Source organism: Bufo gargarizans, chromosome 6 (assembly GCF_014858855.1).
Source record: "Bufo gargarizans isolate SCDJY-AF-19 chromosome 6, ASM1485885v1, whole genome shotgun sequence".
In the NCBI taxonomy this organism is placed as follows: Eukaryota; Metazoa; Chordata; class Amphibia; order Anura; family Bufonidae; genus Bufo; species Bufo gargarizans.
Window position 1 is genome coordinate 138,971,168 of NC_058085.1, and position 15,692 is coordinate 138,986,859.

General features: G+C 44.3%; 1 protein-coding gene across 7 annotated transcripts in view; it reads right to left on the bottom strand.

Moving 5' to 3' along the window:
- Positions 1-15,692, bottom strand: part of TANC2 (tetratricopeptide repeat, ankyrin repeat and coiled-coil containing 2) — a 479,564-nt gene that overhangs the window by 18,292 nt on the left and 445,580 nt on the right. For all 7 annotated transcript variants that reach the window (XM_044297175.1, XM_044297173.1, XM_044297174.1 and 4 more), the window contains 9 exons: positions 14,824-14,951; positions 13,401-13,632; positions 11,302-11,468; positions 10,498-11,105; positions 8,417-8,525; positions 5,285-5,407; positions 1,328-1,564; positions 635-820; positions 133-226 (listed from right to left, as the gene is read on the bottom strand). In XM_044297175.1, coding sequence (XP_044153110.1) covers positions 133-226; positions 635-820; positions 1,328-1,564; positions 5,285-5,407; positions 8,417-8,525; positions 10,498-11,105; positions 11,302-11,468; positions 13,401-13,632; positions 14,824-14,951 — 1,884 coding nt within the window. The remainder of the gene's footprint in view (positions 1-132; positions 227-634; positions 821-1,327; positions 1,565-5,284; positions 5,408-8,416; positions 8,526-10,497; positions 11,106-11,301; positions 11,469-13,400; positions 13,633-14,823; positions 14,952-15,692) is intronic.

Genomic DNA, 15,692 nt, shown 5'->3' on the forward strand with positions numbered 1-15,692 from the left:
AGAAGAAATCATGTGAGATGGACCGATGTACAAAGAATTGAATGGAGAAGAACTGTGCTGACGGACATATGAGAGGTGGTATCACATGAACTACTGCAATGGCTTGTCTCTTTCCATCTTCACATCACTTACCCGTCTCCCCCCACAGCCCATCAAAGCTATTAATCTGAGCTCTCTGTTCCTCCTCCTCGTCTTTTTCTGGTAGGTCCAGAAGATAAGAGACGATCTAGGAAGAAAAATGTCTGTCATTTACTAGACATTTCATTAGCTCACAAAGCAAAATAGAATCTGTTCACAGGAGTAAGGTTCCTTTAAGTTTAGAGGGACATGTCGCTATAGATTTGCGGAGACCGAGAACAAGAAATGTTCTGTCTTGTTTTCAATTGTTCAGCTATTAGGATCTCAGGAGGTGGAAATGAGTCCTGTGTGCCTACTTCTGCTACTGAATGTACGGCTGCCTCTCCCACCATGGCCAGCATGAGCAAGCAGCGGGATGCGTCTTGGGCAGGCCTGATTATTCTTTCACTCTTTCTATATATCTACCAGGGGAGCCCAGAAAAAGCAGACAATAGACAAGCAATGTAAACCCTTCCTGGCACGGCAATCACCAGTGTTTTGTCATGTTCCTTCTCACCTCTGAGTATCCCATGCTGGCAGCTGCAATCAGCGCTTGCTGTATGGCTTGACTTTTCTTTAGGACTCCAGGTTGTTGTCCAGCCATTGTCCAGTCACACTGGATAAGGTATTTTACAACCTCCAGGTGGCCCCGCAGAGCAGCGTGCACTAGCGCACACTGTCCGTTCTTATCCAGAAGATCCACCTATTGATACAGCAGAGAACGGCATAAGGCAGAAGAAGGCATTAGAACGCAGAACATGATCTAAAGATTGAACGCTATTGTGTTTCCTTGTTCTCTCCCCTGTCGTCACCTTGTCTGGCAGCCAGTAAACTGTCAAGTGACAGGTTTGGGCAGGTTCCCAGACACTGGGACATGCGGGGGAGAGGACCGAATGCCTCTGCTGTATATAACCCTTCCAACTCCCACCATGGCCCCGCCATCAGTAGAGGCTTATGTGGAAGGCACATATAATACAGCAGCACAGCAATAAAACAAACCGTCTATTTAACCCATGGCACCATATAATTACCATGTTTGCCTCATTAAAGATGAAAGGCAGGTATTGATAATTGTTTTATATGCGGGGTGGGATATAAGAGCCACTATACAGAACATATCTAATTTTAAGTTTAAAGGGAACCTTCACTGATTGTTGTAATTGGACTGACCTCTGTAGACTCATTATTGGGTGGCAGCTGACATACTAACCTTGGCTCTCCTCTTACACAGTAACATGGCAATTGTCAGATGACCTGAGGCTGCAGAGTATGCTAGAGGGGTCATGCCACTCTCCGAACTGGCATCAACGTTAACGGAGAACTCTAGCAGCAGTGCCACCATCTCAGTGTACCCTAGATGGGCCTGAACACACAGGATCGGGGCATTGTTCAGCACTTCAGTGCGGTAGTTTACATTGGCTCCACCCATTATCAGAAGGCGGCTCACCTGCAAGAGAGTCAAGACGTGGATGTAAAGAACTGGAGGAAGCACCACTAATATATACATTATATAGGAGAATAGACACACACACATATACGATGGGGGTCATTTATTAATCCGAAATATGCCTAAATTAGGCGTAAGTCAGCCTTAAGGGCCCGCAGGACTGTCTCATTCATCATTTTCTGTCCTACACTTAGAACATTTACACTGGTATTTGTTTCACAAAACCCCCCCAAAGAAAACGCTCACTGTTTATCATAGTGTGTGTAAGTTTAATGGCAGTTTTTTTGTGGCTTTTGCTTTTTCCAAACAACTGTGTGAACCATATATTTTTTTTTGCCTTTTTTATTTCCTATAGAGAAGTAACTGTCAAAATGCCACAGCTTCAATAGAGGCCCAAAAAACACTAGTAACAAAAAACAACAACAAAAAAACCTTGTGTGTTCTGCATTTTTTATATTTCCTCGACTCCAGTACTCGGGACCCACCTACCGGTCAGGATTTGAGAATATCCCACAGAATGAATACCTTTGGTAAGTACTGATGCACTGACACTAATTATATCACCTGCTCAATACTAAGGAAATCCTGAAAACATGACCGGTAGGTGGGTCCCGAGGACCGGAGTTGAGAAACACTGCTCTAGACCTTGAGCTAATATCTGAAGCAAGCGGTTGTTTTTTTAACAGCAATAACCCAGCAAAAATCCACCAAAAACTGCAGGTGCAAAAATGTGACTAAAAATGCAAAGGTTCACAAAACTGTCATTAAAGGAATACATGTCACCACAAAATCCAGTGCCATCTGGAGGCAGCAGATTGATATATAATTTGTGGGGAAAGATTTAGTAAATTAGTGAACTGCTCTTTCTATGCTTTGGAGTCAAGTAGGAGGTCTTACCAGTAATTGGCAGTTATCTGTACAGGGAAAGGCTGTCAATCACAGAGTAGGACCGCCCTTTTGATGTTGGCCATGGTTATAGGGTTTTTTTAGGAAATCCTGGCACCTTTGCTTCCTGGCTTTAGCTGCCTCATTTGGGTCTCCCGCTGACATCTGTTATGGCACCACTATAAGCTATCTCTGCCCACAGTGGTGACCTGTTTCTCTTGCATCACATGACCAATTGACATGATGCAAGGGGAGAAGATGACCGCTGCGGGCATTGATTGCTTGCAGTGGTGTCAAAGAGGATGTTGACAGTGCGGGATCCAAGCAAGGCAGCCCAGGCCGGGGAGCAAAGGAGCCAGGGAGCAGGTAAGTATGTTTCTCTTTGCAGCTATGCCCAGGAACAGGGGTGGGGTTGTAAAAAAAAAAAACTCCCAAAAGTGTGCCAACCCCTTTAAAAGTGGTCTTCATATACTTTACTATGACATCCAATAGTCTAGTAATAATCCTGTATCTATGAGGTCCTATAGATGAGAAATCATGCTATGAAAGATTACTATCTAACCGTCCAGTAATTCCAAGAACTGCCTGATAATCCCAATCCTAGATGGATGGGAAACACAGCACCCCCGCATGCAGAGCTGACACCTCTGCAGAACTGAACCGAGCCACACTGTGGAGTCCTGTTTTACTGAATGTACTCACACGCATGCGTACAGAGCTTCCAGTACATTACATAAATGCGAAGACTCGTAATAAGATGTCCACATAATCCGGAGATTACCTTCCCAGACGAATTAAATGTAATGATCTTAGGGTACATTCACACTAGCGTTATTCTTTTATGGCACTGAGTTACGTCCTAGGGGCTCTATACTAGAAAAGAACTGATCAGTTTTATCCTAATGCATTCTGAATGGAGAGTAATCCGTTCAGGATGCATCAGGATGTCTTCAGTTCAGTCACTGAACAGCATTTTGGACGAAGGAATGCCAGATCCAGCATTAATTTACATTAGTGTAAAACTAGTGTAATTTACATTAGTGCAAAAATACCGCAATGCCGGATCCGTCCTTCCGGTCTGCACATGCGCAGACCGGTAAAAATGTGAAAAGAATATATAACGGATCCGTCTCTCCGGACGACATCTGGAGAGACGGATCCGTTCTTGCAATGCATTTGTAAAACGGATCAGAATCCAGATCTGTCTACAAATGCTGTCCGTTTGCATGCAGATTGCCGGATAACTGCCGCAAGTGTGAAAGTAGCCTTATATTGTTAATTACACAGGAAGAACCTTTGTGGCCATGAATTGCACAAGACTGAAATGACCAAACAAAAAAAAAAAAAAAAACCTGTCCGTGTGTCCAGTCCCAACAGGAAATCAGCGGGACAAGAGAGTGAAAAAGAAACGCAGGGAAAAGGACTGCTCAGCTGATCGTTAGTTTGCCAGGTTTTTGCACATTGTATACACAAATCTGCTACATGACAACTTTTGCTATATGACCCATAGGATCATAGTTTGATCACTTTTAAGCAAAAAGTTTCCAGGAGATCAACCAGAAATAAAGAGGGTGCACCAGAGAATCCAGCAAGTACCAGAATAGCAGAAAGGACTGTTATTTAAAACTAAGGACTCCTGCACAGACCCCTCTATATGGCAGTACATGGCTGGGGATGGTGCCTTCAGCGCCTTATTAGATATTCTAGCAATGTTTCTAGGGAAAAACACCTCCATAATAGTATCCTATGGAACAAAGGGGTTTCCAGGACTTTGATATTGATAACCTATGATATTGATGACTGGTGGGGGAAGGACCCCGGGAACCCCCACCGATCAGCTGTTCCAGGCAGCCAAAGCCAGAAACTACAAAGTGTAGGGAGCAGGAAGCAGACAGCTCTGCAGACTGTGTAGTGGCCATGTCTGGGTAAGGCAGCCTAGCCCCCATTCAAGTGAAAGGGAGTTTAGCTGCAGCGCAATTCACTGTATAGTTTCCACCTCCAGCAGTTGCCCTAAATGGCTGATCGGTGGGGGTCGGGTGTCAGACGGTCGACCCCCACCAATCTGTTACTGATACCTATCCTGTAATGGCATCCTACAATCAATAGTTCCCAACAACCACCTAAAGGTTTTGGGAACTAATGTATCTTCATCAATTACTTTAGCTTCCATTTCTCCTTGGATTGTTTTTTATTATTATTTATATATATTTTTATTTACCTACCATATTTTTACCCTATAAGATGCACAAAAAAGGAAGAACTCCCAAAAGTGGGAGATATATCGTAGTTCGTCTTATGGGGCGAATAGTGATGAGCTCTTCCATTATGGAAGCGCTCATTAGTAACAGTACAACCGGGGAGCAGTGAATACAGTGCTCCTTGTGCTGGCAGAACTCACTGCTCCGTGGTCTTCTTCTGCGCACAACATTAGGACATAGGTGCGCACCATGGACTCACAACAAGTCACAGCATGGTAGGAAGAGCACTGGATCTCAGGAGCGTCTGCGGCATCTGGAACTGGAGAGGCCAGTTCATTTTTTTTTCCGGATCTGAGGTCTTATTAGCATTGGCGATCTTATCAGTGGTGTTATTGGGGGTCTGAGCTGGGGTCTAATTAACACTGGGCGTCCGTACCTCCCAACTCTGTAAATGAATAAAGAGGGACACATTTCCTCCTCACCATTTGCATTATGTAGAGGTCTCCTGTACTAGGCGTTTTTTTGCCAACAGGAGATATTTATAATAGAAAGCAACATCACGAAATATCAGAACTGTTATCAGGTCTCTGCGCAAAGACACTAAAATAATAGTCCCCCATGATGGCCAGTTCCTTACTTTGATATTAGGAGTGTAGAGGTTTCTTAGAGATGCTAGTGCCATGGAAAGGCCATCTGTGCTGTAGGAAATCCACAGTGCTTGCAAGATAGATGAGGAGACACCAACCTTCTTACTAAGACCCTGTGTAAAGAGAATTAGATTTAGCAGATTCAGAAAACCTGTGTAATGTATCATGTGAATGCTATTTTAATGTTAAAGGGGTTGTCTCATCATGGACAATGGGGGCATATCGCTAGGAAATGCCCCCATTGTCTTATAGATGCGGGTCCCACCGCTGGGACCCAGACCTATATCAAGAACGAAGCCCCGCAAGAGAAGGAGGGAGCACTGCGCATGCGCAGACACCCTCCTTTCATTTTCTATGGGGCCATACAAATGAATGGGAGCGGGGGCCGCGCATGCGCGGTACGCTCCCATTTGCTTCTATGGAGAGCTGGCTTGGTGGTGGCCAGACCGGGGTCCTCCAGCCACCACCTTGCGGGTCTCCGTTCTCGATATAGGTGCGGGTCCCAGCGGTAGGACCTGCACCTATAAGACAATGGGGGCATATCCTAGCGATATGCCCCCATTGTTCCTGATGAGACAACCCCTTTAATATCAAAATAGCATTCACATTTTACAAATATTCCACAGCAACACAAAATATGACATATAAAGATTTGGATTTGGCACTTTGGATTTACCCTAGTTTCTGCATTATTAATTTACCTTTCCTTCAGAAAGGGGTATTTTTTTTCAAACTTAATATTCATTGAAAACATTTTCTTTTATCATTTTTAGTGGTTTATCTTATGTATTTTCCTTGGCAGTACTAGACCACTGAAAATGACATACAAACCTTTGTCCTAATTAAATATATAGAAAATATATTGTTAGTTTACTGCTGCTGCGAGGGAAATATGTTATCTGTTAGTAAAATAGTAGATTAGTAGAACTGGGACAACAACATGACAGCTCTGCTGTTCTCTTGATACATCTCGGTAAAGATTGTCCACAGTAGAGCAGTGCACTCAGTGTATTGTGCGATGCTCTGATTGAGTCACTCATCCCCCGTCCGTCTCTGGCTGCAGTGAATGGAGAGTGAGAAAGTCACCGAGGATGTTTGCCGTCCAAACACAGAAGGAAGTTAAAGAGCCAGGACAGGAAGTAGAATGCATGGAGTGACTTCAAACAGTTATATCCAGAAAACCATCTACCCATTTTTTTGGGGAGGTTTTTTGTTAAAAAAAATTACATAGAATATTTACATACCGTTTGTTACTATGTGAGAAAAAATTGATCGAAGTGTTCCTTTAAGGGGCATCTGTCAGCAATTTTGTACTTGTACCTATGACACTGGCTGACCTGTTACATGTGCACTTGGCAGCTGAAGGCATCGGTGTTAGTGCCATGGATGTGCCTGTGTTCTGTCATATTCCTATACCTTGCCAGAATGCTATACCCGGAAGTGACGCGGCCGCACAGAAATCCACTGGATACGTAAAAATAATTGCACCGCTGTGGAAGAAGCACCTACTTTATTTGCATGTGCGAAACCGCACCACTTCATTTGCATGCCCGAAACCGTACACCACGCGTGAGCACTCAGGGGTAGGGAGATCTGATGGAACATTTTGCACTTGAAAATCTACCTACCCCTGAGTGCACATGCGCGGTCCCTGAGTGTGCACACGCGGTGTACGGTTTTGCGCATGCAAGTTAAGTAGGTGCTTCTCCCGCGGCGGTGCAATTATTTTTGCGCAGATCCACACACACCCTCCTCTAGCTGATTGCTGCGGCGGCGTCACTTCCGGGTATAGCATTCTGGCAAGATATAGGAATATAGCAGAACAGCTGCATTGCTGAGAAAAATTAGGTTTTAATATATGCACATGAGCCTCTAGGAGCAACGGGGGCGTTGTCTTTACACCTAGAGGCTCTGCTCTCTCTGCAACTGCTGCACCCTCTGCACTTTGACTGAAAGGGCCAGGCAGTGTAAACGTCATCTGTAAATGATGGCATGGCAGAACCCTTTGGTTTTGAATGCAGCGGATCAGCTCTCAGCTTTGGATATATTTGTGGGGCTAATCCGCGAGCACACCTCCTTTCAAACTCCCATTGAAAACTGTAGGAGGTGCTTTATGTGCACTGAACACCCGACCAACTCTAAAATGCATCTTGAAAAGTTTATCTTAAACAGTAAGGATCAGGCAAGTTGCAAAACAAGTACATTTTCCAGGTAAAGGCAGAGTGGGCGGTAGTGTATCTAGGGAAATGGATGCAAAGCCTGTATTAATTATAATGGGAGTTTGCAGCAGGCTTGAAGCTTGGTATGGTTGCCATTGGTAAACTCCTGCCTGCTCGCTCTGCTCCCCCTCCAGATTTCAACTTTTTGCAGCTGCCTTCTCTACCCTCCTTAGGTCCCTGCTGGCTGATACCAGTGCACAGATACACAGGGTCTACAATAGATCTGTACATTTCAGTAAGTACTGGATTACACAGAGACACTTCCTGTGGTCATGCAGTAGGGGGCGCTGGTGCATCCCAGTGACAGAAGGCAAGGTACTGAACACAACCACCAGGAAGTTAATTCTGTCATTTAACAATATTATATCTTTACTGAACAAGATAAATTCTGAGAATCTTTATATGTGGAATATATTTCTACGCACACAGGAGGGTACCCTAGACAATATTGTAAAGATATGGGAATGTAAATCATGGTGCACACGTGAACATACATACTTAGATACATGTTGTCCATAGTAACATAGGATGTGGACCCGTTCATTTCAATGGGGACACAAAACATATGAACCACATCTGAGCCCCGGAAAAAAATAGAACATGTCCTATTCTTGTCCGTTTTTGCGGACAAGTTTAGGCTTTTGTAACATCCTGTGGGATCTGCGGAAGGGAAAATACTGGAAGCACACGGTCAGTATCCGTGATCTGCAAATCCGCGGTTTGCATGAGGCTTTTAAGTCATTCATACAGAAAAACCCCATTGCAATAATGCTAAGGTTACACTTAGAAAAGAGCAGGTGGCTATAAAAGGGCTAGAAAAAAAGAATAACATAGCCAGGCATTAATTTGTGCTAAATAGGTCTGGTAACTTCCCACCGCAACCCGCCACCCCGGGCTCCGTACCTTGAAGATATGTGCTTTCAGGATGTGATGGCCGAGCTCTATGGTCTGTTGCCTGTTCAGCTTCCCCTCCTGACGAGAAAACCAGAAGGCCAGCAGGATATGTCCGTTCCTGAGGACAACAGGTAGGGTTATCACTTACATCCATCAGAGGCTCAGCATGGCGGTATGTGGAGTGAGGCACCAGATTGATGGTGCGACCATTAACACAACAGGGAGTTAGATTAAAACGGTGAACGCTCCACTCCTCTGCTGGGCTCGTGGCCTACTGGATGACTCCGGTAAAACATACAGTGTCATTTACAGCTGAAGGAAAACTCTTCGCTGTTCACTTAAACCACAAAATTATTTATTTTTAGCCATTTACAGGTGACCTGCTGCGTCGAGCACATATACAGGGGCTGCGGTGTAAATACGTGTCTATCTAGCGTTGGTGTACTCATGGAGGACTATGCACATCACATAATCTGTTGGATGCTGCATTTATCATGGTATAATAGAGAATGAAATCGATTGACACTTTCATACTCGCGTTAAACATTGAATATCAATAATAGTATTGTGAGTATGAGCTGTTGGAGCTCACCGTCGACCTTGTGCACCAAATTAGTGTAGGGACCCAATCAAAAGAGGCCACCGTGACGTGTTGAGTGGGCCCATGCACTTTGACCAAAATATATACAAGGTGCCTCGTGAATGATATTTCAGCTACAGCACCAGACAGCAACAAAAAAAAAAAAAAAACAGTAACCCGGTAGATCAACTTTCAACAGATATCTACCGTTGGTTGGCATCTGCCCCCTTCATTCGCAGCATGAAAGTCTACCTGTGGCAATCTGGCTTTTTGGACATCCAAAATCTCTAGTACATGGACACCTTAAAAGGGAGTCTGTCAGCTAATGTTCTCAACTCAAACTGCTTGAATCACATTGTAGTTCATACACAGTTCACAAATAGTACCTTTGTTTCCCCTGTCTGCAAATGGGTGCTAAAAAAAAACGAACCTTGCAGTGTTATGCTATTGAGCTTGCAAGTGCCCAGGGGCGTTTTCGATTGCTGAAATTGCCCTGTCCCCTAGGTGTTACTTGTCAATTTTCCCTCCCCTGTCTTCCTGTAAGCCAGCCCCAGTTGTCCTGCTTAGGTCACTGTCTCTGCTCTGGAATTTCCGCAGATCTCACCGCCGGGTCCGCGCATGCGTCGTACAATACCCACCTTGGGCAGCAGAATTGATGGCGCGAAATAAGATAAGGGTATTGTACAGGCATGCGTGGGCCTAGAGGGGATGTGCTCAGGTGTTTCAGGAGCAGAGACAGTGATGTAAGCAGGACACTGGGTTGGCTTACAGAAAGACAAGGGAGGAGGTATTGACCAGTAATGCCAACAGGAGGGGGCACTTGGAGCAACAGAGAACACCTGTGGGCATTTGAGAGCTCATTAGCATATCACTTCAAAGTTATTTTTTATTAGCATCACAGACGCAGGAAACAGGATAGCATTTGTGAACTCAATTTGAGTGGAGAAAATTAGCCGACAGACCCCCTTTAAGTCTAGGGCTATACACAGAGTGAGAAGTCTGTAGCCCAGTCTGCAGTAGAGTCTGATCATTGATGTTCCATTGCTGCGGGGCTATTGTGGTTCATAGTGTGCATAGTGAATTTCTCAGCAGTTTCTATCAGAGCCATTATTTCCCAAAAGGGTTCACGAGGGGTTAGTCACTCTGGTCAAGGATTCCATAGCAGCATGACTGGTCACTTTTAAAGTAAAAAATGGCAAACTGATTTAGACCTGTCAAAGAGGTAACATATTTTAGCCAGAATATAGTGTTAGTCAAGAATTAGAGAATGCTGTACCCACCGCTTCAAGATCGGGATGGACATAGGGGCTCCGGGAGAAAGGAAAATTGGTTTGGGATTTCCCCATGGTTATAGCGTTAGACTGATGGGCTGTACCTAGCCTACACATGCTTCATCTGTACACACTAACATATATAGGAAAACATTTAACGGTACAACCACATGGTGCAGCTGGCGACTAAGCCATGCCCACCCATGGCAGCCAACAAAAAAATCTCAAAGGAGCATCACCTGGGATCACAAAGAAACTTGGTTTTCTCTCCATCTTCTCTCCATATTAACCATTCTCTGAAGGACGGATGAACGAACATTCGGGTCAGGTCTCTCCGTTTAATCAAGAACATGGAAAGGTTTTCCATACGCTGTTGAAAGTCCTCCCACTCTAAACCTTCATCCACACTACCTGCATTGATGGCCTGGAAGATGTGCTCATCTGTCAATGGGTGGAGAGAAGCCACAGCAACATTGAGAAGAGGAAGGGCCCTCTCAAAGGAGGATTGTGTGGGAAACCTCATATTACATTGCAAGAGATACACCTCAGACAGCGAAACAGGAACAACTTTGTAACTGGAGCTCTTGAGTACCAAGTAGCCCTTCTCTATGAGGTCAAATGTAAGCTTCAGGTATAGGTAGGAACCTTGGCTCAAAGTCTTGAGGTGGGAACTGAGTTTTCCAAATGTCGTGTTGTCCATTTTACCATTGAGTGAGATATTGTTCTGGATTTCAGAGCTGCTGTGTATGCGTTGCAAGATGTAGGCCTGAAGATCCTGATCTATGGCCTCATTTTCTTCCAATCGATCCAAGAAAATTCGGTGAAAGGGAAGAAGTTTGGTGATTTCCTGTTAGTGTATTGTAAGAAAAGAATATATAGGTACATCAGATATGGTACAAAAAAGCTTTAGATACCCCATCTGTAATCACTTATCTGGTGCCCATTATGACGATGTGTAATGGTTGTAACTAGAGCATAAAATCCAGGAAGCTCTGAGGAATATGGGGGGCACTAGAGAGAAAAATGACCAGTCTCTCACCCACCTGCAGGGTGGTCCTCACAGTAACAATGAGCTTCAACCAATGGGGGAATTTTCCTATCATCTTGCTTAGGAAGGACACAATGGTATCGCCGTAGTCTGGCTTGTGGAACTCTGCTTCATTTAGCCCGTCTATTAGGATAATGTAATCTTCATCTGGAATCTTTCTCTCTAAATAAAAGTGAAAATAAAGTCAAAATGTCATTTAAATAACACTAATTGCAAAAACTGTATTCCTGTCTGGCACAGAAACATCCAGATGCTATGCACTTTGATTAATCCTTCTGCACAATTTACAGGCCAAATCATGGGGGTGCTCGGTGTCTTCTCTCTCATCCAAGTTATCGAATTGATCGGTGGGGGTCTGACACCCTGGACCCCTGCCGATCAGCTGTTTGAGAGGGCAACGGCGCTCCAGTGGGTGCCACAGCCTCCTGACAGCTCACAAAGCACAGTGCTTTGTGAGCTGTTCTTGGTATTGCGCTCAGCCCCGTTCACTTGAATGGGAATGAGCTGCACCTAGGCCATGCAACAAATAAAAGTGACATCAATGGCCTAGGCTAAAGCTGAGAGAAGGGCGTGGTGTTCACAGGAGAGCTGGTGTCCTTTTAAACAGCTTAGGCTACTTTCACACTCGCGTTTTGTGCAGATCCGTCATAGACCGATCCGCACCGATAATACAACCGTCTGCATCCGTTCAGAACTGATCCGTTTGTATTATCTTTAACATAGCCAAGATGGATCCGTCTTGAACACCATTGAAAGTCAATGGAGGACGGATCTGATTACTATAGTGCCAGATTGTGTCAGTAAAAACGGATCCGTCCCTATTGACTTACATTGTGTGCCAGGACGGATCCGTTTGGCTCAGTTTCATCAAACGCACACCAAAACGTCCGTCTCCAAAGCGGAATGGAGACTGAACTGATGCAAACTGATGCATTCTGAGCGGATCCTTTTCCATTCAGAATGCATTAGGGCAAAACTGATCCGTTTTGGACAGATTGTGAGACCCCTGAACGGATCTCACAAATGGAAAGCCAAAACGACAGTGTAAAAGTAGACTTATTGGTAGGGGTCCCGGGTGTCAGACCCCACTGAGCAGTTAAAAAGTGTCGGAAAACGACTTTCGCAATATACAACTTGTAGATTGGAAACAATGACATGCTGTAAGGTATTGTAACGTGATGGGGCAATCAAATAGGAAGAACAAAAGATTTGGACATATTTATAGAAACTTGGCGAATTCAGCACTGCACTGGCCGGACAGGTTCTGGATACCTGCGAAGCTCGTCATACACAATAGATCTATGTCTATGACCATCTAATGTACATGGGGAGCTCCAGACTCTTCCCTTACAGCTGATGTTGGAAGAGATGGGACTCAGCACATTAGATTTCAACTTCCCGATCCGTTTTGTTCTGTCAGGTGTTTGGCTTCGGCTTTATCCCCTCTCCCTGTTCAATACATATGTATGCTCGCTTGCGCATACATATGTATGGGGTGATTGGGAGACATAGCTGTCAGATGAACAGTTCTCATTTTTATTGTCAGCTTATGAAAAGTGGGGGGTCTCATTCCTGGAACCTCTAAAATCACTAGAATGGTAGATCCAGATCAGTCATGTACTGCAATTTGGTTGGCAATGAAAAGGAGGAAAGGATAGAATAGGAGGCTATATAATAAAGGTGACGACATTCAATGGGGTGGGACCCCTTTAAAAAACTAAAATACATAGGGGCACATTTACTAAGCAGGTCTTAATCCCTCTGCACTGCTGGTGGATGCACCAAAGTTATGTTGCGGCACGGCCTCTACATAACTTTGCCACTTGCTACTGCTGGCTGTGTGACATGCTTTAAGCTATTTTAAGATAGCTAAGGTAGTTTAAGATAAATATGCGGGCCTGCCCTCATCCCTGCCCATGTCACACACCCTTTTTTCGCCAATTTGCAAAACTAGAGTGAGCGGTGAAAAGTTGCAGATTTTGCTGCGAAACACCTTTGGAACAAAATCTGCCACATAAATACGGCGTGGCGTAAAATTGTTGATAGAGGACACCCATACTGTTTGGATCCAATGAATGGTACAGGGTCACTTACCTTTGTATAGATTTTCTAGTGGCTCAAGAACACCCCTGCGAAAAGATGCCGCTGGGTCTTGAACACAGGACCTTAGACTAAGCAGGCTCTGTAAATGTGGTTCACGTAGTAGCTGCTCCCGGTAAGCTACTAGCTGGGGTGCACGACACAGCAGAGCAGCCACATTGTGAACAAATTCAGGCACTAGGCAGGTATATGCATTGTCAGCCTGGCAGTAGTGATACGCCACCACCTAGAGGAGAAAAACAGAGGGACATGGTAAATAAATCATAAAAATCAATAACACTGGATTAGAATAATAAAATATTATAGTATATCAGCTCTGAGTGACCAAAAGTAGCTTTTCACTGTTGTGATTTCACAGGTTTTTTTTTATCCCCCCTTCGCACCCATTCTTAAAGGGGTTATCCTGTAATTTATATTAATGACCTACCATCTGGATAGGTCCGCAATATCAGATCAGCTGTTAGAAGATGCCTCTTCCTAGGCCATGTGATGTCACATCCATCGCCTAGTGGCGGCTTAGCCCCAAGTTCACTGGGCTGAGCTGCAATACCAAGCACAGCCACTATACAATATACAGCGCTGAGCTTCGGAGAGATCCCAGGAGCTGGTGGTGCTCACCAGAGCTCTGGTGAGCGCGGCGGCTCCCCGTAACAGGTGATCAGCGGGGGTGCCGGGACTCAGACCCCTGCCGAGCTGATAATGATGACCTATCCTGAGGATAGGTCATCACTATATCTTACTAGATAACCCCTTTAAGGTCCCTTTAAACTGCCTTATATTTTGGCCGATTATCATGTATGAACGTTCATATGAACGCACTTTCCCAATAATACCACCGTCTAAAGGTGCCGCTGATCACCTGATGAACAAGCAAATTGCTTATTCATCGGGTGAAACAATCGTTGATGGAGAAAAGTAAATTATCAGTTCTGAGAAGCAGGTTTTGCTGCCCAGACACAATGCAGCTGTATGAGGACGAGCAATAGCAGCAGCCACCACCTGGCCTCATACTGTGGAGGTGAGGCCTGCATTTAAATGCAGCTCTGCTCCTCCAACGAATGAGCAGCCGATTTTCGGGAAGGAACGGTACTTTTCCGATAACTGGCTGCTGGTCGGAGTGTGTAATCCCGCTTTAGGGTTGGTCTCTATGTGCACAAAGTCTTTTCGTTTCATGGGAAGCTGTTAAATCCCACCTAAGAAGTCACAGAACAGGACTTGGGATGGTACCTTATAACTGGTCCATTAATTGAGAGGACATTCAGCTCACAGACTGGCAAGAAGTAAAAGAAAGGACTATTGTTCTGGTTACATTCTTCCTTAGGCTCCAGTCCCCAATTATTATTTTAAATGGTGAAATCACTGAAGGGGTTTCTGGAGTTTATTCTTTAAAGATCATCATGTTAGGTCACTGGCATACCTGTGCTGCTATCCTCCGCATAGCTTCTTCTTGTCTTCTACGCATTTCAGGAGTTCCTGGGCAACTACCACTAGAGATTCCAGAATGACTCTGTCCTGTCTGTGCCAATTCACGATTAGCCTCAGAATCTGTGGGTGAAAAAAATGGAAAAATATATCCGAAAACACAGAGCACGTCCTCCGTGTGCGGACATCACTGAATATGTCCTCCTGCACCGTCCTCCCAGACCTATGACTATGACGTGTAGAGGGGAGTATTATTTCACTTTGCTAAAGACACTTGTGAATTTAAAGTTTTTCACTGGTTTTTAACTGTTTTGAAAAAAAAAAAGTATGACCTCTTCCAGTTGTACGTCTGTTACACTGAATAGTTTTTACAGACAAACAGACCTGAAGAAATACACAATTTAAGTGAGAAAAAAAAAGTTATTCTACCCCAACTTCATCTATGTGAAAAAGTAAAAGCCATGTTAAATGGCAGACACAGTGTGTTAGGTATTTTGCATGAACTTATTTTATTTTCACTGCGTCTCTTTTGGGCTGATATTAGAACTTTGGTCAGGATCAATCCAAAACTCCAATTTCTTTCTGAAGGCACACAGATGCAGTTTGCTTTTCTCATTTTGACCTTACTGTACAATACTGCATGTGATTAATATCATTCCCTGTGGGACCTGTACTGTCTAAAAGCATCCATGTTTAACCCCTCCCCGTCCATAGATTATTATATTGAATACAATGACTTGGGAAATTAGATCATTTAGTTGTTTTTTTCCACCCATGGGGAGATTAATCCTTATTCCAGGTCTTCTCCAGTAATTACTTTCTAACCCAGTCCAGACTAGGAGGAATTTTGGTGTGACCATGCTA